The 25,854-nt window shown below is 39.0% G+C and overlaps 2 protein-coding genes across 3 annotated transcripts in view; one reads left to right on the top strand and one right to left on the bottom strand.

Annotated features, from left to right (window-relative positions):
* The first annotated feature begins 1,517 nt into the window (after positions 1–1,517).
* Positions 1,518–25,854, top strand: part of LOC125244892 (NACHT, LRR and PYD domains-containing protein 3-like) — a 55,387-nt gene continuing 31,050 nt past the window's right edge. For both annotated transcript variants that reach the window (XM_048155277.1, XM_048155275.1), the window contains exon 1: positions 1,518–1,646. In XM_048155277.1, coding sequence (XP_048011234.1) covers positions 1,561–1,646 — 86 coding nt within the window. In that variant the 5' untranslated portion in view covers positions 1,518–1,560. The remainder of the gene's footprint in view (positions 1,647–25,854) is intronic.
* LOC125244910 lies at positions 11,608–25,363 on the bottom strand. Its single transcript, XM_048155297.1, has 10 exons — positions 25,240–25,363; positions 18,979–19,169; positions 18,723–18,843; positions 18,433–18,569; positions 18,258–18,323; positions 17,888–17,971; positions 17,619–17,756; positions 17,255–17,475; positions 15,347–15,506; positions 11,608–11,761 (listed from the first exon to the last, which is right to left on the bottom strand). Exons 2-10 carry the CDS (start codon positions 19,166–19,168, stop codon positions 11,622–11,624), a joined length of 1,257 nt encoding a protein of 418 aa, XP_048011254.1. The 5' UTR covers position 19,169; positions 25,240–25,363; the 3' UTR covers positions 11,608–11,621.

Below are 25,854 nucleotides of genomic sequence, written 5' to 3'. Positions count from 1 at the left end.
AGTTCAGCCACTGTCAGGTCCCATGAGCTGTCACCACGGTGCTGATGTGCCTCAGCCACAGTGCAGTCCCTGATGTGTTTCAACATGCCATCGTCAAACAAACACAGAAAGGCAGTGAGCGCATCTTCGATGTTGCGCTTCGCGTGCGCGGTGGGACCGGCAGCTTCAGTCAGAACATTTTGGCTCTGCCTTCTCCCTGGACGTTCAGTTGACTGAAGGATAGTCCACACCGTCCCATCCTTTCCCTTTTCCACAGCCACCTCCGGCCGAGATGACTCTAAGGGCGGGCTGAGCACTCCAGCTGGCTCAAGTGCAGGTACTGGTTCGGGAAGGCCTAGGACAACAATATAACACTAATAAGAATAATAATAACAATAACAATATAATAATAATAATAATAATAATAATATCACAATAATAATAATAACAATAACAATTACGTAGCCTAAGAATGATAGTAATATTCTAATAATAATAATAATAATAATAATAATTTTATAATATTATAATATAATAAAATAATAATAACATGAACAGCAGAACTAGTAAATGGGTTTTTCCAAGTTTACCTGGAACGTCAGCTGTGAACGGAACATCTGGTTCCCTAATCTCCAAGGAAGATAGCCGCCTCTTTTTCCTTTTTACGGACTCTGACTCACTCTCTGATGAGGATGAACTGTTGTCTTGCACCCAGGAAAGGTCGCTGTCACTTTCCACCTCAGACAGCGCCCCTGCATCAGAGTCATCACTGTCCAGATTGTGAAGCATTTCCAAGGCCTCGGCAAAAGTCATATTTCTCTTCATTCTATTATTTGTATTAGACATTTTCTAAACGCTCGCTATAAACTCTTTATAAATCTATTTTATAATAATAATAATAATTTGGAAATAATAATTTGTAGTCCAAGAATTAATATTTATAATCAAATGAGCATATGCTAATAGTACTGGAGACACTGACAGAGACGATAAACCGCGGGAAAGAACGATAGAATCGCGCGAGATTTAGAGCGGTCAATATGACCGTTATGGCTTTAATAGGTAGAAATGCTCATATTTTTTTTGCCTTTTATGTAATTTAAATAAAATCTATTGTAAGTAAAAATAGAAACACTTTTAGGAAAAGTCACAAACCAGCAAGATTGTATTTTTTTATTCAACAAAGTTATTGTACATATACATTTCAAAACGGTCATTTTGACCGTCATGGCAGTTCTAGTGTTAACTCTTTCAAACTCCAGCAGTTGAAACAAAAACAACAACAACAACAAAAATAAAAACAGTTTGTTGTTTCCATGTTCGTCGTATTTTTTTTTAATGACATTTCAATCTTCCTCTTTGTTACTACTCTAGTTCGACGCACAAATGAGCGCGAGATCTGTTATTGAAGGAAATCGCTTCGTCAGCTCTATTAGGTAGAGGAAAATATTTATGCTGTTAAGCTGTTTAAAGAAACCAGAAAAAGGAAATTTATCGCGTGACGCACCCGCTCCGTTTTCCTGTTCAGCTGGCGGTTTCCTTTAAGTGAAAGTAAAACCCAACGGTCTATGCAGGCATTTTATGAAAACATCAAATATCTTTTTGCTCTTCCAAATGGAACATCAAAATGATCAGCATGACCTGTCCACAGATACATTTCAACACAGGTGAGTCTTGCAGATACATCACTTAAGTTTTAATTTTTGTGTTTTTGGGTACGGATAAAGATTTAAAATTTGAAAAAAAGAAAAGGCAAAAAAATTCAAATTTTAGGACATTCTATTGTGTATAATTAATGCAATGACATGTAGCCTACTCATTTTAAGAATGTAATTAACTATTTTTTTGGTAAATCAGAAATTTTTAGCCCATGAAAATGTCATCCTGGATCTAATTAATTTTGACATTTCTGGCATATACAAATGTACTGATATCCATAATTGGAGCTTAACAAACAATTAATGCTCGGAAAACCGCGGGCCCCCAGCGAGCCGAAAATCCATTATGCCGATGAAAACATCTTAAAACTCAGTTAGTAGCCTATTAGTTAAAGTGAAAGTAAAAAAAGACGGAGCTGTCTGTTGCTGCATTAACGGAGTATATCCCCTCAGAGTCGACGAGAGACGAATTTCAACATAATATGCTGATAACACTAGTCTATAACTGTCTTAATATATTCACTTATTTCTCTTATGGCTCGTACAGTAAAACAAATAGGGTGACTACCCGTCCCGCTTTGTACTGCACAGCATTTTCACTCTTTGTCCCGCACGTCGCATATTGAGGAAAATGTCCTGCATTTTCATCAGTCTGTTCATATTAGGAAAACGTGCATGCGTTCTTTTTCCTTTTCTTTAAGAAAGCATTTTATTTATTCTTTTTACTGCGTAGTTTTTCCACCTATATTTGAGTCATTCTACGAAACGGCTGCCATTTTGTGGCCACTTTGCCGAGGCGGATATACCGGGGTGGCAAGTGCCACCCTAAGAAAAAGCTTTGCTACCCCATCTGCCACCCCAAAATTATCACAGAATAAAAAAAAATGTAAGCAGTGTTTCAAGTACTGCTTTTCAGCAGCGGCAGTTAAATGTGATGATGACCTAAAAAAAAAAAGTCAGAGTAAAGCAAAATAATGGCAAGAAAACACGTCTTTCAATAAACTGCATGACGGTTGCACGCGCACGCAGAGCGCCCAGTGTAGTCAGCTTCATTTACAAATGACTCTTATGGACCGGTTCTTTGGGAGTCAAAAACACAGCGCAGCCAAGTTCACTTACGATTTCCCCCCTAATTTGTTTTAAACTTACACAGTACCAGTACTTTAGATGAGATAAATGTCACTATTCCATGTAGCCTACAGTAAACTGTAGCAGGTTGTGCACCCTCAGTGTTGTGATTGTCAACTTTCTTTGTAGCCATTTGTTATGTGTATCCTATTGTATTTTTTGCAGAACTGAGAAATGATTGCCTAGGGATATAGTCTTGTGTCAGAAGACCAATAGGTCTACACTGGTATACTGTAATGAAATTTGGCCAAATGTGCAGAGGATGCTGAATTTACCTTTAGCTACTGAAATTGACAGTATACTGTATTGTGGTGCATACCAAGTTCATACATATTTTTCTCATGCTTTTCATCTACTGAAAGATCAATTTATAATAGTAAACTGAAAAAAAAGAAAAGAAAAAAAAAACCTTCCAGAAGTTCATTGCTGTATTTTACTGTATCTGCAAAATAATTCCTGAATCTCAGTAAGAGGTATTTTTGTTACAGTGTTTTATGATCTCAGTGTTCACTGGGGAGTGCAGTTGTCTGTGTATTTGTTACATTGTGTGTCTCATCTAATGCCAAAGTTTGATTTTGTCACAAGAATAAGTTTTTGACTAGAACATTTTATTTATTTTGACCTGGAAGGTTGAGGTTTGTACAAGTTGGTATATAGTTTTGAGATTGTGTTTATAGATGTGAGAAAATGTTGAATTGTGTTATGAATTGTGTGTTTGCAATCATGAAAAACAAGACTGAAAAGTTTGAAAGACAAATTTATGCTGTCTTGTCATAAAGTCAACTTAAAGTCTTGTTTTTAAAAAAAATGTAAAAAGATTAGTAATTTAGGCCAGAAAATAGATGTTCTGGGTGATTGCTAAAGTGTTGCTAGGTGGTTGCTAGGAGATTCTGGGTGGTTGCTAGGCTCTTTCTGCAATTGCTGGGATGTTGCTAGAGTATGTGGTTGATAGGGTGTTCTGGGTGAACACACACAGACATTCCCACCTCTGTTAATAACAGAAACTCAAAAATTGTTTGCAAAAACAAGTTTTTGTTGCTCTTTAACTTGCTCTAAAACATGATTTATACCATCGAAGTACCCTGTGTAATATTTATAAAACTGCTCATCTCCTTTAGTGATACAAGGTCAGACTCATTTAGAATCTGATGATGTTTTTCATATAGTGTCTTGACTTGGTGCCTTGATGGATATTAAAATCTTATTTTTTTTTACTTTTAAACAGCATATAGATAACTACTTTGTGGTAATGCAATGTTTGTGAACACAATTGTGCATGTCAGGCCATAAATCTCCAAAAACTATGCATGGGCGCTTGCTTTGGAGTTGCCACCCCTCATAGACCTCATGCCACCCCTTTGCCACCCTGTAAATAATTTTCTAGATCCGCCCCTGCCCATTTGCATTTTTCAAAATTTTCATTGAGAACAAACTTTTTTTTAAACAAAACTTGAAAGAGATGTTAATCCTTCAAAAAACATATTTTCACACCTCAGACACAAAATCTTTGATATTATCCTTTTTATTCAGGCAAGGAAGCCATTCTTGTACCACCCCGTTACGGACAATATGTACGCCTTTGGAGTAGTAAACAAGAAATAGTAACGGGGTTGTAACTGATGTGACGGGGTGGTTCACTGTGACAAGGTGGTATGGAAAAAGTGTTTCTCTATATGATCTGTTGGTTTTAAACTTTAAAAACTGGGGGATGGGAGACATTCAAATTGAGTAAAAAGTGTGTGAGTGATATAGTGAGTGAGTGAATGAGTGAATTAATGAACCAAACAGTGTTGCCAAGTCTGTGGTTTTCCCGCAGAATTGGGCTACTTTTACACTGTTGCCGCATGTTTTTTTTTCATGTCCGTGGGTTGAAGGGAGCCCAAATAACATGATATTTAGCCCTTGGAATGGACATTTTTTGTCAAGTTTCTCAACTAGCATACATGCATTCAATCAATCTGAAATATAAGTTTCTTTGTATTAATAATGTAAATAAATGAATAAAAAACAGTTTTCCCTATCTATTTTGAGTGACAGGGTGGTAGGTTTGAGTTTGACGGGCCATAACATGAAAAAGCAACAAATAAACAATGTAAAAAAATGTACATAGTTTCCTGCTTTTGTTTTTGGTGGCTATAAGACTCAAATGATGTCACTTCAGCTTTGTGATGTCATTTAAAGGAACAGTGCATTATTTATAGATAAAACAAGTTAGTGTGACGGGGTGGTAAGTCAAACTGAGGGACGCGCACAAATTATAAAATATTTACAAAAAAAATTAGGTTTATTGTGAATAAATTTATCTTATGTAAACAGTGTCACACATATAATCCTGAAAATAGTATATGTTTGAAAAAATACATATAACTTATTTGGTGATATTTTAGATGCAACTGCCATATTGTTTAACACGGATAACTGAAATTAGCTATGTAATAATAAAAAATGATTAAAAATAGTGTGTTAATCTTCAAAAAAAACATTTTATCATATCAATTTTTAAAAAAGCAAGATAAACTATCCCTTTAATAACTTTAAGCTTTGGAAACTTTTTTTGTGCCTTATGCATCTGATCCAACGTTGTGGATACAAATGGCACTCGTTTCGTAGAATGACTAATTTAACAGGGCTTCGACAGAATTAACATTCCACCTCACACAAATACAATAGCCATTTTTTAAATCCTATCCAATGAATGAAAAGAAAGGAGTAAACATGGTCACTAGTAGGTTGCGACGGCTGTCAATCCAAATGTGGAGCGGAGTTGGACTTGGTCAGAACTGTTTCAAAAATAGGGTGACAGTCCTGGTTTTTGGTGTTCTGTCCCTGACTGGAGCTGTCCCTGGAAATGTCCCCGTTTTACAGCTCGTTCAAACCAGCCCACATATACGCTGCAAAAAGCCAGACGAGCATACAGCATACTGCTGGAGAAATTGTGTAGTGATCATGTTCTCCAACAGAGGGGGCTGTGCAGCTACACTTGTTTGTGTGTGTGCTGCTACTTCATGAGGAACTTAATCTGGACCAGTCAAAGCCACTGGAAGGCAAGCCTGCAACTTTTAGCCAAAAAAGTGTAACGGCTAATGCTAACGCTCCGCCCCCGGCGGTACGCAGGGAAGGAGACCAGAGGCTGTTTTTTGAATGGATGTCAATGGATGAGAGACTTCACTATGCTGATTAAACAGCTTTTGTGGGGAAATAGCTAATCATTTAATTAATCGACAGCCTGTTTTACACCTAAACAATACTTTTGTTGGGAACTATATGTAGATTTTAGCTTGATAAAAATGTATTTTTAAGAAAAGGCAGACTAGGGAATGTTGCAACTGACGTCACTGCCATTACATGATAGGCTGAGAGGTGCTGCACGTGATTAAGTTAGCGTTACACTTTCTCCATTGGTAAGAGGTACAGACCCTCTCATCTCCCTATAATATACAATCCCTATTATACACAATTATATACAATTATTGTTGAATAACAAAATAAACATTGTTATCGGTTACAAGATGGCAGATGGATCTGATGAAAGATGGCACCGATGTTCATGGCATGCCGTCTGGCGTCCCTGCTCTTTTTTGTGATCTCTGTGTTTCTATCTGTGTCGAACTGCTGCTCACCTCTGGTTTATGATCGCCAGTTACTTCTGGATATTCGTGACACTTTTATGGCCACTTACAACTCAGAGTTAGGAAGCTCTGTGGCTGGATCGCAATCGTGCTTTCCAAACCTTGTCTTGGATATTCCAGACTATCTGTGCAGATGGCCTTATGATGCCTCCCGCAAAAAGCGTCGCAGGAGACGCGGGAAGCGCGGAGGGGCTGCTGTTAAACTGAAAATGGAGTTTAGCGCGAGCCGCCTTTCCATCTCTGTGATGAGAAATCCTGGCAGTGGCCGTTATGCCGACTGGCGCTGGCTGGATCCACCTGCTCGCTGGCTTCGGCCCATCGTCCCGGATTCACCTTCTACTCTCACGGATTCTCCTTCGACGATTTCCCGCTACCCTCCTATCCGTGTTCGCCGCGGTGGAGCTACTCTTCAAAATCTTCGCTCTTTGAATAAAGCATCTACTCCCGTTATCTCTGCATCGCCCTCTAGGATGGCTCTGATTAACGCTCGGTCTCTGGTGAATAAGACGTTTATTCTAAACGACTTTTTTACTACCAACACCTTGGACTTCATGTGTATTACAGAAACTTGGACGAAGGTTGGTGATCTGAGTCCTTTCTCTGAATTAGTGCCGGCTGACTGCACATTTTTTTTAACTCTCCCCGCTCTTCGGGTCGCGGGGGTGGTCTAGCGGTTATTTTAAAGAACAGTTTTAGTAGTTATTGCCGCTCAATCCCATCTCCTATCTACAGCAGCTTTGAGGTGTTGCTACTGCGACTGGAATGGGATGTTCCTGTTCTATTAGCGCTGGTATATCGGCCTCCTCACTTAGTAAACGATTTTATTAATGAATTTACTGCATTTGTGGGTGACTGTGTAACCAAGTATAGCTGGGTGATTTTAATATCCATGTGTGTTGTCAGTCTAAACCTCTTACTATGGAGTTTTTTAATCTCATTGATTCATTTAACATGGTTCAGTGGGTGAAAGATCCTACGCATATTCATGGACATACTTTGGACTTGGTTCTTTCCCATGGCTTTTCCACCACGAATGTTCAGGTTTTTGACACTTTGATCTCTGATCATATGCCTGTCTTATTTACTATGCCTCTTCCACAGTCAAGTTCAATCACTACGCATACTGTACAATGGTCTCGTTTCTTTTCCTCCCATTTTCAAGATGACTTCACCAGCACCTTCAACGAGGTGTCTTTGTCTCTGTCCCTTGAGTCATCCTTACCAGACTTAGATGCTGAACAACATCATAGTCTGCTTAATACTGCTTGCTTAGAGGTCTTAAATACCACTGCTCCTCTTAAACCTATAAAGTCTAAAAGCAAAACAGAACCATGGATTGATAATAACATCCGCACTCTGAGGTGAGCATGTAGAAGTGCAGAACGTAAGTGGAAAAAGGACAAGTTACAAATTTCTTATGAAATGCTTAAAAATTGTCTTGGTGTTTTTCAGAAAACTGTGAAATCTGCTAAGTCTAAGTACTTTTCTAATTTAATTGCTAAAAAACATAATTGCTCTAAAGCTCTATTTTCTGTGTTAAACTCTGTTCTTGATCCTCCTGTGAATGTGATTTCCAATCCCTCAGTGTCATTATGTGAAGGTTTCTCAAGGTTTTTTTTCTGAGAAGATCACTGCTCTAAGATCTCAGTTGCAACCAGTTGCTAATGTTTCACCTGACTTTTGTTGTTCTCCAGCCATATGGAGTGTTTTTGACCCAGTTTCTCTTCAGTCCTTCAGAGAAATTATCGATCACTTGAAACCTACCTTTTGTCCTAATGATATTCTCCCTCCTCGTTTATTTAAACAAATTTTCGATATATTTGGGCCATGTCTTGTGTCTTTTCTGAACAAATGCTTATGTTCAGGGACTATCCCTGATAGCCTTAAAGAAGCTACTGTCACACCTCTTCTTAAGAAACCTTCACTTGATGATAGTGATTTCAATAATTTTCGACCTATCTCGACTCTTCCTTTTCTTACTAAAGCTTTAGAAAAAACTGTTTTTATTCAGCTGCAGTCTTTTCTTAGCTCTAATCACATTTTTGAAACTTTCCAATCTGCTTTTAAGCCTTTACACAGCACAGAGTCGGCTTCATTACGGGTTTTTAATGATATACTGTTAGCGACTGACACTGGTGAATCTGTGATCTTGATACTCTTAGACCTAACCTCGGCTTTTGATACAGTTGATCATAATATTCTCCTGTCCCGTCTGGAAAGCTCTGTGGGCATTCAGGGAACTGTCCTCAGTTGGTTTAAATCTTATTTGACGAATAGAAGCTTCTCTGTTAGATTAGGTAACTTCTCTTCATCACCTACTCAACTCTCTTGTGGAGTACCGCAGGGTTCAATTCTTGCACCTATTCTCTTTTCTCTGTATTTACTTCCTCTGGGCTCCATCTTCAGAAAACATGGTGTATCATTTCACTGCTATGCAGATGATACCCAAATCTATTTACCCCTGAAACGTAACTCAAATGCTGCTCTGAGATCTCTTTTTGTATGCCTAGATGAAGTCAAATTGTGGTTCTCAATTTTTTTTTTGTGAATGAATCTAAAACCGAGGTTATAGTCTTTGGCCCCCACCATAGCTCTGGGATCAAAAACATCGACCTGGACTACCTTACTCCTTTTGCCTCATCCTGCATTAAAAACTTAGGTGTTTTTTTGGGACCAGAACCTCACATTTGAAAAACAAATAAACTCTGTAATTAGTTCTTGTTTTTTTTCAGCTACGTCTCCTCTCTAAGATTAGATCCTCACTCTCCGAAAAAACCTTAGAGATTGCGATCCATGCGCTTATTACATCTCGCTTGGATTACTGCAATTCTCTTTATTATGGTATGTCCATATCCTCTATTGCCCGTCTTCAACTAGTGCAAAATGCTGCTGCAAAATTTCTCAAAAGAAAACGCAAATTTGATCATGTTACCCCAATTTTAAAATCATTGCACTGGTTACCTGTACACTTTAGAATTGAATTTAAATTCTTCTTTTTGTTTTTAAATCGCTAAATAACCAGTCGCCAAGCTATCTGTCTGAGCTACTCCACCCTTACAATCCCACTCGAAATCTGAGATCTGGTGATAAGAGAGTTCTCTTTGTCCCCAGATCGCGATTAAAGCAGAGAGGTGATAGAGCCTTTGCTATTGCTGGCCCCAGGCTGTGGAACAGTCTACCAGCCTATATCAGATCGGCACAGGTCTATAACTATTTTTAAATCTTCTCTTAAAACTTACTTTTTTTCTTTTAATTCAGTATGAGTATATTGTGTGAATGTATGTATCACTTTGTATTTTCTTTTGTTTTTCTTTTTTTTCCTTCGCCTTATTGTTCAGCACTTTGGTCAGCCATGCTTGCTGTTTTTAAATGTGCTATAAATCAACCTTGAACCTTACAAGGTAGTAACATACTAACTATTAGTGTTAAATTAAAGTAATACTGTTTGTATATAACAGAGCCTCAACAGGATGCGAGATTGTTTTGCACAATTTTAAATGTCCACAAAAGTTCTGCAGTCACAACAATTTCCACGCAACACGTCTTAACTACGTGTTGAAGGTACACTCAGATATGAATAAATAAAAAATAAAATAAATAATACATGTACTTTGTGCTTAAAATGAGTCTAAAACACAAAATAAACGTTAAAAATAGTTAAAAGTTTAAACAGTTGTAATTTCTGTATACAGTTGTTAAAACAGCTTGTGAAAATTAAAATATTAAATTCAATAATGTTAAATATTTGTTAAATGCCGTTTTATATTTATCTTATATTTATTTTTATAATGTGCATTTGTAAAGTCATACTAATGTTATTATATGTGACCCGATCTGGCGAAATGAGTCGGAAGTCGCAACGTTCTATTTTAAGATATGGGCCAATAATGTGGAAAAACAATGAAAAAATCGATTTTTTTTTTAAGCTAATTTCAAAGAACAGACTTTCAAAAATAATCTCCCAAAGTTTCGTAGTCCAGATAATCGAGTAAAGGTGTTTAAATGGCTATTAAATTTGATATGGTTTCACTAAATTAGCTGGAAATGAACTTCTCAACTCCTCTCGTCACTTATGAGCATTTCCCAGTATCCCCTGAAACGTCATTATCTCTGCTCTACAAATATGGTGTTACACGTTGTATAGAACCAATCAAAAAGCTGACCTAAACGCTGATTTTTAACAATGGGAAGCCCCGTTTCGACTGACAGGCACGCGATCGGTCCAGCCATCCTCCGGTCAGACTAGCGCGCCTTATAAAATAAAACTCCCATTTGCGTGTCTCTCTTTAAAAGCCAATAAAAATTGAATCCATATAGGTAGCACAAAAATTATTTTTGCATACAAAACCAAAGACTTTAAACTTTCATATCAAGCCTCCAACATGCTTCTGTTGCGTTATTTTCACCCTCTAATGAGTCTGAGAAATATGCGTTTACAACAAAAATAGCACAGCAGCTAACTGAATACAAGTATGTATTTCACGTGCTCATACCCACACAGCAAAAAGACTCCGCGGCGGATCAGCCGCGGAGGTATCGCGGCTTCCGGAACGTATCCGCGAAACGGACCCGTATCGGCGTCCACTTGCTCGCAGTGACGGATCCGCAACGGAGGCGGATCGCGGACCCACCGTGGATCCGCGCTGCATCCGCGATTAAAACCTTACCTCCGCGGCGGGTCCGTTTGGGACCCGCAAATTAATACATACATCCGCCGCGGACCCGCAACGGTCTCATAAAAATTCTGGCTCATCTGGCCCGGGTCCGTTTTGGACCCGTTTATCTAATTTTCAAAATCCCTTCTGTTCTTGCTGCAGGACAAAAAAGGATAAAACTAAAACTATCACTCGGCCTAGGCTACTACAGCAATATAGGCATAAGCTTAAATCTGCATTGCCTTGTATTTTTAACCTAACAATATAACATGTCAAGTCACCAATTTACTGTATAAAAGTAATCACTACTCAACAAATATAAATATCAATTTTATATTTCCATTAAGTTATAGGTTATAGCCTATTCTGTTTTTGTTAAGTAGCCTACGTTGGTGAGGCTACTCTACATTCATTTTGTGGTCAAAACCTAATTTAGTGCTTTATAGGCCTAGGTCGGTGCAAACATAAAATATTTTATCTATTAGGCTACACCAATAAAATGCTGCACTATGCACAGCTAAAATATCAGAAAATGAATAACTGGTGAACGACAAGAAGTTCAATAAAAAGGTTTATTTTTCTGTTTGTGTGGAAGGAGGTGGGACACGTCTCCTCGCTGCACGATCCGCCGCCAGGTTAAACCACCTAATCGCGTGCTTGGCGACCTCTGCATCCGTGGCTGACTGTGTGTCTGCGTTTTTCCTCACAGCACCTGTGATTAAACAGACAGATATGTTTATGTTTATGGTATGTAGCATCCAAAGCCAAGTATGCTTACACAATACAATATATGAGATAGTCATGCTCAAAATTATTCATACCCTTGGAAAATATGACCAAAGAAGGCTGTGAAAATAAATCTGCATTGTTCATCGTTTTGATCTTTTATTTAAAAAAAATCTACAAAAATCCAACCTTTCATTGGAGAATAATAATTTTAAATTAGGGGAAAATCTCATTATGAGATAAATGTTTTTCTCTAATACACACTGCTCACAATTAATCATACCCTTTTATTCAATACTTTTTGCAACCTCCTTTTGCCAAGATAACTGCTCTGAGTCTTCTCCTATAATGCCTGATGAGTTTGGAGAACACCTGAGAAGAGATCAGAGACCATTCCTTCATACAGAATCTCTCCAGATCCTTCATATCTGATTAAAGATACTTTTATCTTGGGAAAAGGAGGTTGCAAAAAGTATTGAATAAAAGGGTATGATTAATTGTGAGCAGTGTGTATTAGAGAAAAACATTTCTATCATAATGAGGTTTTCCCCCCATTTAAAATTATTATTCTCCAATGAAAGGTTCGATTTTTGTAGATTTTTTAAATAAAAGATCAAAAGTATTAACGATGCAGATTTATTTTCACAGCCTTCTTTGGTCATATTTACCAAGGGTATGAATAATTTTGAGCATGACTGTATATTGTATATCTGTTATTGTATACCCCACAAAAAGATGCTGTGGGGAGGCAACAACCAATAAAACACAGACCTGCAACACACTCATTAAAGACACATGAATATTAAAATATGACCATGGAGAGAGAAAAAAGTTGAGGGCACCTTAAAGGGATAGTTCACCCAAAAATGAAAATTTGATGTTTATCTGCTTACCCCTAGGGCATCCAAGACGTAGGTGACTTTGTTTCTTCAGTAGAACACAAATGATGAACTCGTTGCGGTCTGTCAGTCTTATAATGGGACTGAATGGGAACTCGAACAATAAGAGTCAAAAAACATGCACAGACAAATCCAAATGAAACCCTGCAGCTCGTGATGACACATTGATGTCCTAAGACACGAAACGATCGGTTTGTGCGAGAAACTGCAGTATTTATATCATTTTTTTACCTCTAAAACATCACTTTATCCAACTCCCTTCAGCAATCACTTAGTGATGTCTGCGCTCTGACAATGGAAGTGATGTCTGACACTCATTGAAGTATAAGTGCGAGACATCACTGCCGTTGTCAGAGCGCGATCAGACCTCACTAAACGAGTGATGAACGCTGTTGGACATAGTGGTGTTTTAGAGGTAAAAAATGATATAAATACTGTTCGGTTTCTCGCACAAACCGATCGTTTCGTGTCTTAGGACATCAATGTGTCGTCACGAGCCGCAGGGTTTAATTTGGATGTGTCTATGCATATTTTTTGACTCTTATAGATGAAGTTCCCATTGACACGCATTATACGGCTGACAGACGGCAACAGTTGGAGTTAAAAATCATCATTTGTGTTCTACTGAAGAAACAAAGTCACCTACATCTTGGATGCCCTGGGGGTAAACAGATAAACATCAAATTTTCATTTTTGGGTGAACTATCCCTTTAAGCATTTTATAAATCTAACCGTATACAACAACAAACTGCCAAAATGAGGGAGAAACGCAGAAGAACATTTAAACTGTGATAACCAATCGTGTCATCACGGTTGTGATCAGACGTACAGTTCAGTGTCCTTTGCATAACGTTACATTTCATTTGAAGAAGACGTGATGAAATATGTGCCCATACATGCTGCTGGTTCATGTTTAGAGCACTAGAGTATATGAAATAGGTCCATAAAAAACGTAAACATGCTCGCTCTGGTCTACATAATATGATCCATGTGGAGAACGTTGTTAATCTCATCACGGCGCTCCGCGCAGAAACCGCTCTATCTTGCGTGCTGCATGCAGTTTGATTTCTCCTCTGTAATCAAGGGCTGAATCCGAAATCGCCCCCTATATTCTCAAATAGGGCATTATTTGAGGCGACAGCCATTTTTAGTGGTGTCCGAAACCATAGTGGACGTTATTGAGTGCACTCTTTCAATCTCACATTGCACCGCAATAATGAGTGTACAGCCGATGCACACACAACGGCTGTCCGAATTCACTCACTTGTTTTCATTCACTCTTTGAAGTGAACAATGTAAGTGGATAACTTAGGGAATAGTGAATGAGGCTTTAGGCTGTGATGTGATCTCAGCTGTGCTCTCACTACAGTGCAACAGTGAAACAGGACGGTATAACACGATGACGAAATAGAAGCGACGGCAAGCAGCTTTTTGTTTACATTGAACATGGCAGCCACCGAAGCGCAGCAACCAGTTGATGCCGCTGTCGATGCTGTTTTAAAAGATTTCAAAGGCAAGTTTTCTTTGAAAACGGAACAGAGACTTGCCCTGGAACAACTCATAAAAAGAAGAATATGTTTGCCTTACTACCGACCGGCTTTGGTAAAAGCCTAATTTACCAGCTAGCCCCGCTGCAAAGTACGTCATCCGGATCGTTGATCTGATTGGTTGAAGGACTATCCAATTGCATGAATAATGCTCGTTGATCACGCCTCTTGTGCAGTAGAAAATACATAGCAGACTCTCCAGACCAATGTTCAATTTTAAATTGAGCTTGGTCTGGTGATAGCCAGACAACTGGTTAACATTACATTAAGTCATTTAGCAGATGCATTTATCGAAAGCGACTTAACATTCAAGCTACATGTTGCAGCAGAGACCATAGTGTTAGGTTAACCATTCCAAAAGCAACACTAAATTAAAATACAACTCACACAAAACTGCATTCTATCAGTGTGTATTATTATTATTATTATTATTATTATTAATAATAATAATAATAATTTTCTTGTTTCTCTTGACATGACAATCCACTGTGATTCCAATCGCCCAACTTCGACTATAGTTGCAATCTTACGCACAAGTGCAGGTACGCCACTGTTTCACCTAAGATCGTGCCGGAAATTGGCATCTCCACTTTCTAGAAGCGCACCCATGGTCAACGCCGTTTACAATGCCAGCAACAAACTGAAGGAATCAAAAGGAGGGAGGCTCACAGCAGAGGGGATCCCACAGCAATTTCGAAGATTTGCTGCATGTCAGAAAGGTAGGCTTTTTATTATTATGGTTATTGCACTGTCTGATAGTTAACAGGAATATTTTTAGTAGCCTATTTTCCCTACTAAATACGTGACTATGTCAGGTTTTCACTGACGCGCTAACTATTGCAGTGTGTTAAACATAACATCAGGCATATAGGCCTACCTGACTGAAAATTTGCGTATGCAAAGTAGCCATCAGCTGCTCAGGGAGTCATGGTCACACTATGTTTGATTTTTAGTTTTTTAAAAAGACATCAAAGGTCAAAAAAAAGTTTATGGTATAGTTGCAAGTCTAAAAAAGGCTATACGGTCATATTGGTATGATGGTTGCTACGATTTTTAAGGCTGCCCCAACATTTACAAACTATTGACTTTGAATGTATTTAATATTAATTTGAATTATATACTTACTGAAAAGAAAGGTCTTCGTTGCCATCCTACTGAAGGGCTTTTTGTTATTAACACCCTTCCAGTTTATCTGATGAGACACCTCATCTGTGAAGAGCCTGCCCAGGATGTTCCAGGTCACCCTCTTCACATCCTGGCCTCCAATGGTGGCCAAAGAAGAAATCTAAAAGGCAAAGACATCTTTTTTAAATAGACAGCAAGGTAAATATTTCTAAGCTTAAGTTGCATTTAAAGGTGCATTTAAAAAGTTTTGTTCCTGTTGAAAGCGTCCAGAAATGTAGAAAAAGATAGAAAACTTCTATGTTTCTACTTTTCTGTAAAGAAAAAAAAATCCTGTTCTCTTGGATTAATTTTTTTTCTAAACATGTTCTTGGCTCACACCCTCATGGACCTGTGCCACCTTTAAACACCATGTCAAACCAGGGAGATTCCCAGATAGCATCAATGATCGGAATAACATTGATTCAATGTCGTTACCGTTGACACATTAACATTGATTCAATGTCATTTTTCCACCCTCAATTAATGTTAAATCAATGTTAAATTTAAACAATAAATCAATGGTAATGGCATTGAATCAGGGTTACAATGTGATGTTGGTTCAACGTCATGCTTCCACTCTCAGAAGATGAAACACAACTGACTCAAAGCCACACAGCCTGAAATCAACTGAAGAAAAAAAGAAGACATTAAATCTCTCAAGATCTCAGCAGAAGCTCTTTTTGAGAATTAACAGGTTTAGATGTTGATGTTTTATTGAAAATGTTTAGTTACCATTTTGGTGGTCAGTGGTTCCTTTAGTTGGGCAGTTTGACTCTTGGCTTTTTGTGTGAGTTTGTGCTCTTTGTAACAGTGTTTACTAGATCACACCATTTGTTGCAAAGAAACCAGAAACAAAATGAAAGCGTGATATAGTTATCATCATAAAGCAAAATCATTTACTAATTGTTTTCCAGAGCCAAAGCACATTTGTTTTTAATGTCACATTCACCAACAATGTTTTCTTGCTACAGATCAGACATTCTGAATCTTGACTTTTAAAGTTAAAATTTTTAAAAACATTTAACACACACAGACATGCTTCATGCCGCAATGCATGCTGGGAGCCATCATAGTATACAACTCATGACTCCCAGCATGCATTGCGGCATGAAGCATGTCACCATTGTTGAGATTCATACGCTGATTCTTGATGTCTGTGTGTGTTAAATGTTTCTAAAAATTTTAACTTTAAAAGTGGCTCTGGAAAACAATTAGTAAATGATTTTGCTTTATGATGATAACTATATCACGCTTTCATTTTGTTTCTGGTTTCTTTGCAACAAATGGTGTGTTCTAGTAAACACTGTTACAAAGAGCACAAACTCACACAAAAAGCCCAGAGTCAAACTGCTCAACTAAAGGAACCACTGACCACTACAATGGTGACTAAACATTTTCAATAAAACATCAACATCTAAACCTGTTAATTCTCAAAAAGAGCTTCTGCTGAGATCTTGAGAGATTTAATGTCTTCTTTTATCTTCAGTTGATTTCAGGCTGTGTGGCTTTGAGTCAGTTGTGTTTCATCTTCTGAGAGTGGAAGCATGACGTTGAACCAACATCACATTATAACCCTGATTCAATGCCATTACCATTGATTTATTGTTGAAATTTAACATTGATTTAACATTAATTGAGGGTGCAAAAATGACATTGAATCAATGTTAATGTGTCAACGGTAACGACATTGAATCAACGTTAATTCTATCATTGATGCTATCTGGGTTGTTGCTCACTGACAGAATCTTACCACTGGGAAAAGGCATTTCAGGACAGGCCTGTTCAGGGCTGCTTCAATAGAATATTTGCAATAATCATGGATAATCAATATACCTAATGGCATCATTCATATTAAGAAAGAAAACTCACCACTCTCTGTCGAGCTGGGCCATTTGACGGTTCCTTTAAAAACATTTCAAATGCCTCCACTGCCTCCAATTGTTCCAGGGGAAAATGGATATTGTCGGGCATCTCAACATCTGGCCTCGGGGTGCTGTTCAGCCTGCTGCTGAGGTAGTTCACCTTTACCACAAGCTGGTCTTGTTGCTGTTTTATCGTTTCCAGCAGGCTAAGGATGTGGACCTCAGCCGCTGTTGACACACATGAAATATAGTGTATAAAATATATTGCGTTACAGTGTTTATCCTCATTACTCATAATACTGACGTAAGTTATTGACAAAGTTTTGTTGTGGCACAGAATGACCCTCCAGTACTTGTCAGTTATTGCTCACCAGAGCAGGGAATGGTATCAGTCATTCTTCCCCCTCGCCATGTTGGTCTGTAGGTCAGGCTTGAACAGGGCTCCTCTGTTTGCTGCATGTTGAGGGCTGGTGCGGGGGGTGGAGGGAGTTGTGGAGGGCCTGCAGTTCCTGCCCCATAGTGAGGTGGGCGGTGTAGAAGAGGGTGAATATTTTTTATTAAATGTAATCGTCTGTTAACAATGACCGATAATAAACATGGGGCCTTTCTATTCGCTAATATTTCAGAAATCAGTCCGTACCTTGAGTAACTCTCCGCATGTTAAATGCGGGTGCAGGGAGTTGAGGTGGTGAAGGGTGTTGCTGTCCTGCCCCATGGTCAGGTGCTAAGGGAGAGAAATTGGTATTAAATGGTTGTGATCTGTTAACCATGGTAGGCTGTGAGTTACAGGGCCAAACAATGGCAAACATAAAATCTCTGATCATGCTGAATATGAATTTGTATGTTTCAACATTTTGGTACACTACCTATTTCAACCCCATGAATGGATTGACATTGAAAGTCTGAGATGGTTATGCAGATGCAATCTATTGATTTGAAACAGTGACCCTTGCTGTGTTAATATAGATGGGGTCTCTGTATTCAATATTATTTTGGAGATCAGTCTTTACCTAGACAGTTTTCTCCAGGTTGAGGAGTAGTTACTCTCCTGCCTGGCACTCGGCGAGATGGTGGAGCTGGAGGAATGGATACAAGGAGAGGGGAATATCTTTAGCATTAAGAATGTTAACCATATCTCTAAAATAATATTATTAGTTATTTTGATGTTAAGAGATTATTTCTTACTCTGCCAGTGCAATTGGCTTGAGCTTGAGGCTTCAACTGATAGACCAGGCAAGTTGAAAGGTCGTGGCGACCTCAGAGATGCAAAGTCACCGTTTTCTGGCTCTTCTTCACTCTCATCAGAGTCCCCGAAACGATGGCTGTTAAGTAACCATATCTTTATGGTTATTGCAATCCCAAAATTGCCAAATATACATATAGTGCAAGCATCTCTGGTCTATTTTTGAATGCTACAAAAAATAACCTTCATATTACTGTAGAAACATAACAAAAACAAGATAGAACACACTTACACTGGCTTCCTGACTCTTTTCTCTGGCAGCTCACCCTCCTGCTCTGCATCAGACTGTAGCTCAGAGGTGTTGCAGCCGGTCTGATATTGATTCATAAGCCTAACGGCATCTTTGTAGTTGTCTGAAAAAAATAACATGAGTTTCATTGCACAATTTCATGTGCATTTTCAGAACATAGAATGAATAGGTTATTCCAAACAGAAGGAGAACCAACCATGAAATTATTTTTAAACAAGAATTTAATGAATTGGCATACCACAAGTTCTGACGACCTTTACGTCATATCTTGGCCAGTTTGGCTCATGCTTCTCCTCGTTAGCAGCTGCCCTTTTCACACGTTCAGTGCTCTTAAAGTTGGGCCAATACACCATCCCGTCATCATACCAGGCAATTGGCACAACAGCAATGTCTTCGCTTGCTTGAAATTCAATTAGATGAAAAGGCATCCTTAATGTAGAAAGAAAGAAAAGGGGTATTTATTCCTCATCAAAAAAGGTATAACATGGACTAAATCATGCACAAGTGTACAGTGTATACAAATAAGCAAGTAAGATGGGCTGAAAGTTAACCTGAATGGTGCCACAAGGTGGGACGAAGTATAAGGAAGGAAAAAGTACAGTCATAATAGTCAGATAGAACTTCAGCTCAACCATAAAGTAGGGTACTATTGCAATTTTTTGGCAGAATGTGTTTGGGTGTTTTTTCATAATCTCACAAAAATCATTGCATAATGCTAATAATATAGTGGACTATGTACAGTCCATGGTATTGAGAAAGGTGGGACATGTATCAATGCATGTTAAATTCAGCATAAAATATCAAGTCCCCTGGAATTTTGAGGGATAATAGGTCATCTCATAGTTTGAAAACATGAAATTATGGGTGTAGCGTATGGAAAAATACCAACTTTTGTGAAATACTTACAGCAAATTTTCATCCAGAGAAATAGAAGTCATAGTCAGAAGTCAGTAGTCAACGATATTATTAGAGTTTTAAACTTGAACTGATTGTTTAAACTGATTGATTGATTGATTGATTGAACTGATTTTTTTCTTTTTCTTCATTTAGTGGAGGAGGGGTATGGCCACGAAACCATCCCTGTACGGCAAGGCTACACATTTCTGTCGCAGCGCTGACACCTCAACCGACTTCAGCTCATCAGATGCATCATTTACAACAAATATGTTCATTCTGTCGGAGTTGAAGGGGTAGGTATAGAATGGAGACTGTTGGGAAAATTCAGTGTAAATAGCGTACACACCATTATCATTTTGGATAATGTTTTTGATAAGGCAGACTTTATCCCCCACCAGAAACATGTTGTCCCCCGTTGTTAATTTGACGGTCCACCTTTCACATCGCATTTCCCCATATTGCGCATTTACTCCCATGCCAACAACAATTGGGCCCACAAAATGCTCCCTTTTCAGTGTAACGTCTGCATCAGCAACCAATTTAGTAGCTGTAACTTCCGAAAGGCGCCGAATGAGCTGAGCTAGAGGGAACTCTGGTTTTCTAATGAGTTTTTTTATTTTCCCGAGGTGGTTTTCATATGGAAACGCTGAAAAAGAGTCCAGACAGCCATGCCTCTTCACCTCATCTGCCAGGTGGACCAGACAGTGGACATTGTACACAATCTGGTCTGTCCCATACAGCTCACCAAAATGGTTTACAAAAGATCTTAGCATCTGTCCAGCATAGTCAGCAAGGTTGAGATGTTCAGGGCTTACCAACATGGATATAGCAGTTGACAGGAGCATGAAATTGTAGTACATGTTCCGGTCCAGGAATCCCGCCAGCACCACAGGGCCAGTGTACAGTAAGAACTGCCGGAATTCAGTCGCCTTCCAACGGTCCAACTCCCTAAGCGACCTTGGTCTCCGGGCAAACTCAATTGGCACGTAGGGCCTCATTGACTGGAGTTTGCCTGACATCCTGTCTACTATTAATGCCGGCAGTCTTACGGTTAACGGACCCCGGAGCCAGGTCTGGAGCAGTTTCCTTACAACACCCAAACACACTAGATGCATATAATCCAAGGGAAACTGCGATACCATGCCAACCTTGACGTTTTTAAATGGATGTGGCCCCTCTTGGTGGTGTAGTTCATCAACCATCAGGTTGAATGAGACATCAGTTCTCTGAGGGCGCTCTGGTCCTGGGAACGTCATACGCCGGTTCTGGTATTGCCCTGGGTGTAGGCACTTATCACACCCATGGTAAGCATTATGGGCCTTTGTTTTTTTCACAAAGGCCCGCGCAGGGGCATCACAGACTACCGTGTGAAGCTCAATTTTGAGGTTCTTATCTCCAAAGCAAAACCCAGCCTCTAGCTCCTGTAGTTCATTGACAAAATCAGATAGGAACTCTGTGGCCGAACTAGGTTTTTTTGGTCCACAGTACGCCCCAATGACCACAGGTTCCTTCATGGGGATGGTAACCAGTAAGCCAAGGATGGGCCACAGCTGTACAGTGGAACTTTTAAATAAAGGTAGACCATCTATATTAATCTGCAGCCCCAATGTCATGCCCTCTGCCAGTGTTTTGGCATATTTGCTTATAGTGGCCTTCAAGGAGGAAAGGATGCCAAAGTGATGGTAGGTCCCCCCAGCCTTCTCCTGAATCGCATAATGCGTTTTTGTCTTGAGAAGTGTCCTACCATCCTTTGGCAGATTGGGATGAGTTACATGGAGTATGCTCAACAGTGCAGTCAGTGCAACGATGGAAATGCCATAACTCACTGCCCAGTTGGCAATGTTATCGGAAAGTGATGTTAGGTCATCATCATTTTCTGAATCCGAACCTGATGTCCCATCCCCATCACACCAATCACAATACACATCATCAAAATCTGCCTCCAATTCCATGTCCTTTTCAGTAACAACTTGCACCTCTGGCACTGCATGTGCAGCTGAAGAGGGTGGGACAGTGTTCTCAGAAAGAATTCTGTCATCTGCCCTTATTCCTGTCATGTCCATATCAGTCATGTCTGTCCTAATTTGATGAAGCCTCTTTTGAACGTCTACACGTGTCCTTCGTCTTAAGGTTGATAAGGAGACAAGCCCAGTCTTTCTATTCATCTTTGTTCTAAAAAAGACATTTCAGAAAGACAGGTTGCAATCAGGTGTGTAAAACTGATCATTGTTTCTAATGTTGAATTTAAATAAACACATTGTTGAATGTTGGTGTTGTCCGTTTCATTGCGCGCGCGCGCGCGCACGCTACATACCACGCAAAATTGACGAGCTACATGTTAACAATATTCTTTGATGTATTTTCCTGTCAAAATACCAGAGTTCATTTGGAATTATTCAACTTTTAAGAACAAGCAGAAGACATGCCGTTTTTTTTGTAGTGAGCGGAGCTAATGCGCAAACGGCAATCTCATTGGATGGCGCTCATCTTTTTTCTGTCCCTGTTTTGATTTCAGCAAATCAGTTTGAGCGAATGCAGTCAACGTGATTAATATTCATGAACCCAGCAGCTCATCAATCCTTAGTGCGTTGTATATTGTTATTAGTAGTACAATTAGTATTATTATTATTATCTTTTAATATTATAATATAATTACTATTATCTATTTTTTTTTACAGAAACACCAACAATATCTTAAGCACCACCACCAGACCAAAGTTTAGTTAAATGACAAATATGCATTCATACATGGTTACCAACAGTTTTAGTTCTAATTACTAAAGTTCTATCATTAAATAGTGCTTGATTATCATAATATCAAAACAGTCTAATGCTTGATTGACTGATATTAAGTGTGTACATTCAGATATTTAAAAAGCTGTGCCATTTTATTTTGATAAATTTGGTGGAAATTTTATATAGGCCCTATATATATTATAAAAAAAAATACACACACAAGTATATCAGTGTGGCAACTAAACAAAAACATTTACTAGCCAATGGCGATTCTATTGCCAAGGTGTGCGTAGAGGGTTGTAGAGCAACATTGAAAATTTGGGATGCACTTCTTGATTCGGCCCCATGAATAGGTCTAGATTTACATTGAAAATGAATGTTTCAAAAAAATCTCAATCCAGGTGGGACATGTTTTCCGTGGCCTATCTGCTTGGCCTTGACATTTCCTGTGCTTGTTTGAAAATAATTATCTTATGTGTATTCATTTAACAATAAAAAATTGATCTAAAAAAAAAAAAAAAAAAAAAGTTGGTATTCATTTCATAGGAAGACCTAATGATGTATAACAGGCCTTGTGATTTGAAACATTGGATTGGTTTTGGATCAATATTATATGAGAAACTATTATTATATTCTCATGTGAAAATATTATTTTAACCTGTCAGATATTCTACAATACCCTACACTTTTAATGATGTGCACATTTTTGTGATTATTTTTTGGTTAATGTTTTGTTAATGTTTGCACTTGGTAACACAAATTGAAGGAAGGCTTATATAAAAGCCATTGGCTGTTTTTGACGTAGGGCAATGAAAAGGTGTTTAGATATTTTTTAATCATGCATTGACATAGGAACAGCTGTATACTGACACATGCTGCCATGGATATGTATTTAACTGGACTTCACTACAAGTGTGTTCGACATCGGCTGCATGCAACCGATCGGCGAGAGTAGTCACGTGCAGGCGGGGAGGAGGTGCAAATGGAAACGTGCTTGCTTTCTGCTTGCCGTAGTGACGCTCGCGCTGTGTTTGCACACTTCATCACAGCTGAAGTGAAATAAATGCAATATTTGTCAAATACACAGATATTTCAGATAAATTTTCATTCAATACTTTATGTACTGCATAATACAGCGTCTGTTTGTACAGGAATAAAGTTCAACATAAGCCTAACACTATCAATGAAGTGTGCCTACGTTTTTAATCATTAAAAACGTTTTATTTTGATAAACGTGACACAACATCGCGACTACATGAAAAGAGGTTTTACAGTTATAAAAAAAAATGATTTGTGAGCATTAGTGGAGGTGAAGGTTTTAGATTAAACACGAAACACACGTGATCACTGTCATGAGGTGAATCTGGCCGATCGTGGCTAATTGTTAACTTTTAAGTTGAGTAATTTTGTATTAGTATGGGTCTATATAGGCTAATATATATCTATATAATCTAAATGAGAAAATAACCCCTTCAATGTTGTTTACAGAAGACAATAAGGAACATAATATGCATTTCTGCCAAGACTATCTGCACTTACATGAAGAAAGAACTACAAACAAGTGTGGGGAAACGTTATAGAGTATTTCAAACTGACAATGGAAATGACTTGAAAGAAGCATGTGTGCACACAGAAGTTTTATTTAAGACACACACACACACACTCTCTCTCTCTCTCTCTCTCTCTCTCTCCCTCTCTCTCTCCCTCTCCCTCTCACACACACACACACACACACACACACACACACACACACACACACACACTCTCTCTCCCTCACACACACACACACACACACACACACACACACACACACACACAGAACGGATCGTGCAGGTCGTCGCAAAACAGAATTATCATTTGCGCATGTGCGTTTTCTAAAGAGTCTACTACGCATGCGTAGAACGGATCGTGCTCTCGAATCGCTCTCGCTGTACTTGATGCCATACGTCACTGTCACGTGGCGCCCGCGCTGTCTCAAGTCGGACAAAATGTCTTATTACAGGCATGCACTGCTTTAAGTCAGTTGCCGATCGCTCTGCGCATCGCAGTATGAAGTCAAACAAGCCTTACATGTGCTAACACATCCAGCTGCACGTGATAAAACAAATTTAATTAACATAAACGTCATTAGGTGTTGTTGGCTCAATGTTTCCTCTATGCCTGTCACGGTATCAGAAATAGGGCAGACGCACAACAGAATTTCCGCTGTGTACACCGCGGCTCCTTATGAAAACTCGCAGGTCCCATTAAATGACAGCTAACTTACTGTTTATATGAAAATAGCATTGTGGACACTGAATTTGATGAATTTACGGTTTATCATACCCCAGACGAGACAGGAAGCTAACGTTTGTGAACGCTGCGGTCCCTCTGCCTGTGACTCCCCGCTGCAGACGCTGCATTCCTCCGCAGTGTCTCGTTCCCGCCTAGTGGGGCTGCGTATAGCGCTCAAAAACTAACATGAAAAACATAGCTAGTAATGTTCACTCAGCGTTTTGTTTTGTTGTTAAACTGTAAAATGAGCGGTGACGTTAAATCATCCTACGGACCATTTATTTGCTGGATGGTTTCAAGGTAACGTTAATAGTCGGTAGCTAACATTAGCAGATAAGCCCGCACTTTTAGACGTTCAAACAGGCACCAATACCCATTAGTTGTCTGAACCGTCTCAAACAGTGATTAAAATGGCAAAGCTTAATTTTCATTATAAAGAGGATGGCAGATAGACACGAGACCAAAATTGTCAAAATGCAAACTTGCAAAGCTAGCGTTAAACAATTATCCACGAGTGAACATGCTAAAGTTGTCCTAATATCAAACCACGTCATTATAGTCATAATATACATGATGATATCAATAAACTTACTCGAGGGTTCAGCGCAACCGTGTCCAGCGAAGATCTCCACTGATATGGCTATATCCTCTATCGGCTCTTGGGTTCAACCGTTACAGTGAAGGCGCGTACGCGACCGCGGATCCGAAATGGGTCCGCGTAGAATTTGACAGTAGAATTTACAGCGCAGCCCGGAGGCGGAGCTGATCCTCTGGGCGGCGCCAAAACGAATGTGACAGTCACACGGGTCTGGCGACTTGAATGCGGATCCGCCTAGGAGTCTCCTGCTGTGTGGGTAACTTCATGAAAAATGCACAGATCATAAAAATCGCACATCAATATTTAAAGCAGATTCTCAAGATTAAAATGAATCCAAAATCAATATAATATATTGCGTTGATCACAAGATATTACTCACAAAATGATTTAACATACTTGGCTAAAAACATGTCTATCATCTCTCCTGGATGCAGTGTGTATCCAATGATCCCGGACCCATGCATGTTTGTTTTCCAACGTGGAATAACACAAAATAGATATCATTTTAAAGCTTAGAATCTAATCTTTTTAATGCATCTAACCATTTTGAAAAACTCCTAACGAGTGCTGAGAAGCACCTCTAAACCGGAGTTTACCGCCCGTTGGCGC

This window comes from Megalobrama amblycephala, linkage group LG14 (genome assembly GCF_018812025.1).
Source record: "Megalobrama amblycephala isolate DHTTF-2021 linkage group LG14, ASM1881202v1, whole genome shotgun sequence".
NCBI classification, from domain to species: domain Eukaryota; kingdom Metazoa; phylum Chordata; class Actinopteri; order Cypriniformes; family Xenocyprididae; genus Megalobrama; species Megalobrama amblycephala.
Note: the sequence above shows the minus strand (reverse complement) of the source record. Positions and strands in the feature narration are given on the sequence as shown.

Bases quoted from the DNA above. Each gene is read 5' to 3' on its own strand.
- LOC125244910 (XM_048155297.1), bottom strand. From the start codon at position 19,168: ATGCCTTTTCATCTAATTGAATTTCAAGCAAGCGAAGACATTGCTGTT. The intron at 17,972-18,257 runs GTAAAGACTGAT...TCTCTCCCTTAG, and splicing joins ACCTGGAGAAAACTGTCTAG to CACCTGACCATGGGGCAGGA. The intron at 15,507-17,254 runs GTGAGTTTTCTT...TTTGCCTTTTAG, and splicing joins GCCCAGCTCGACAGAGAGTG to ATTTCTTCTTTGGCCACCAT.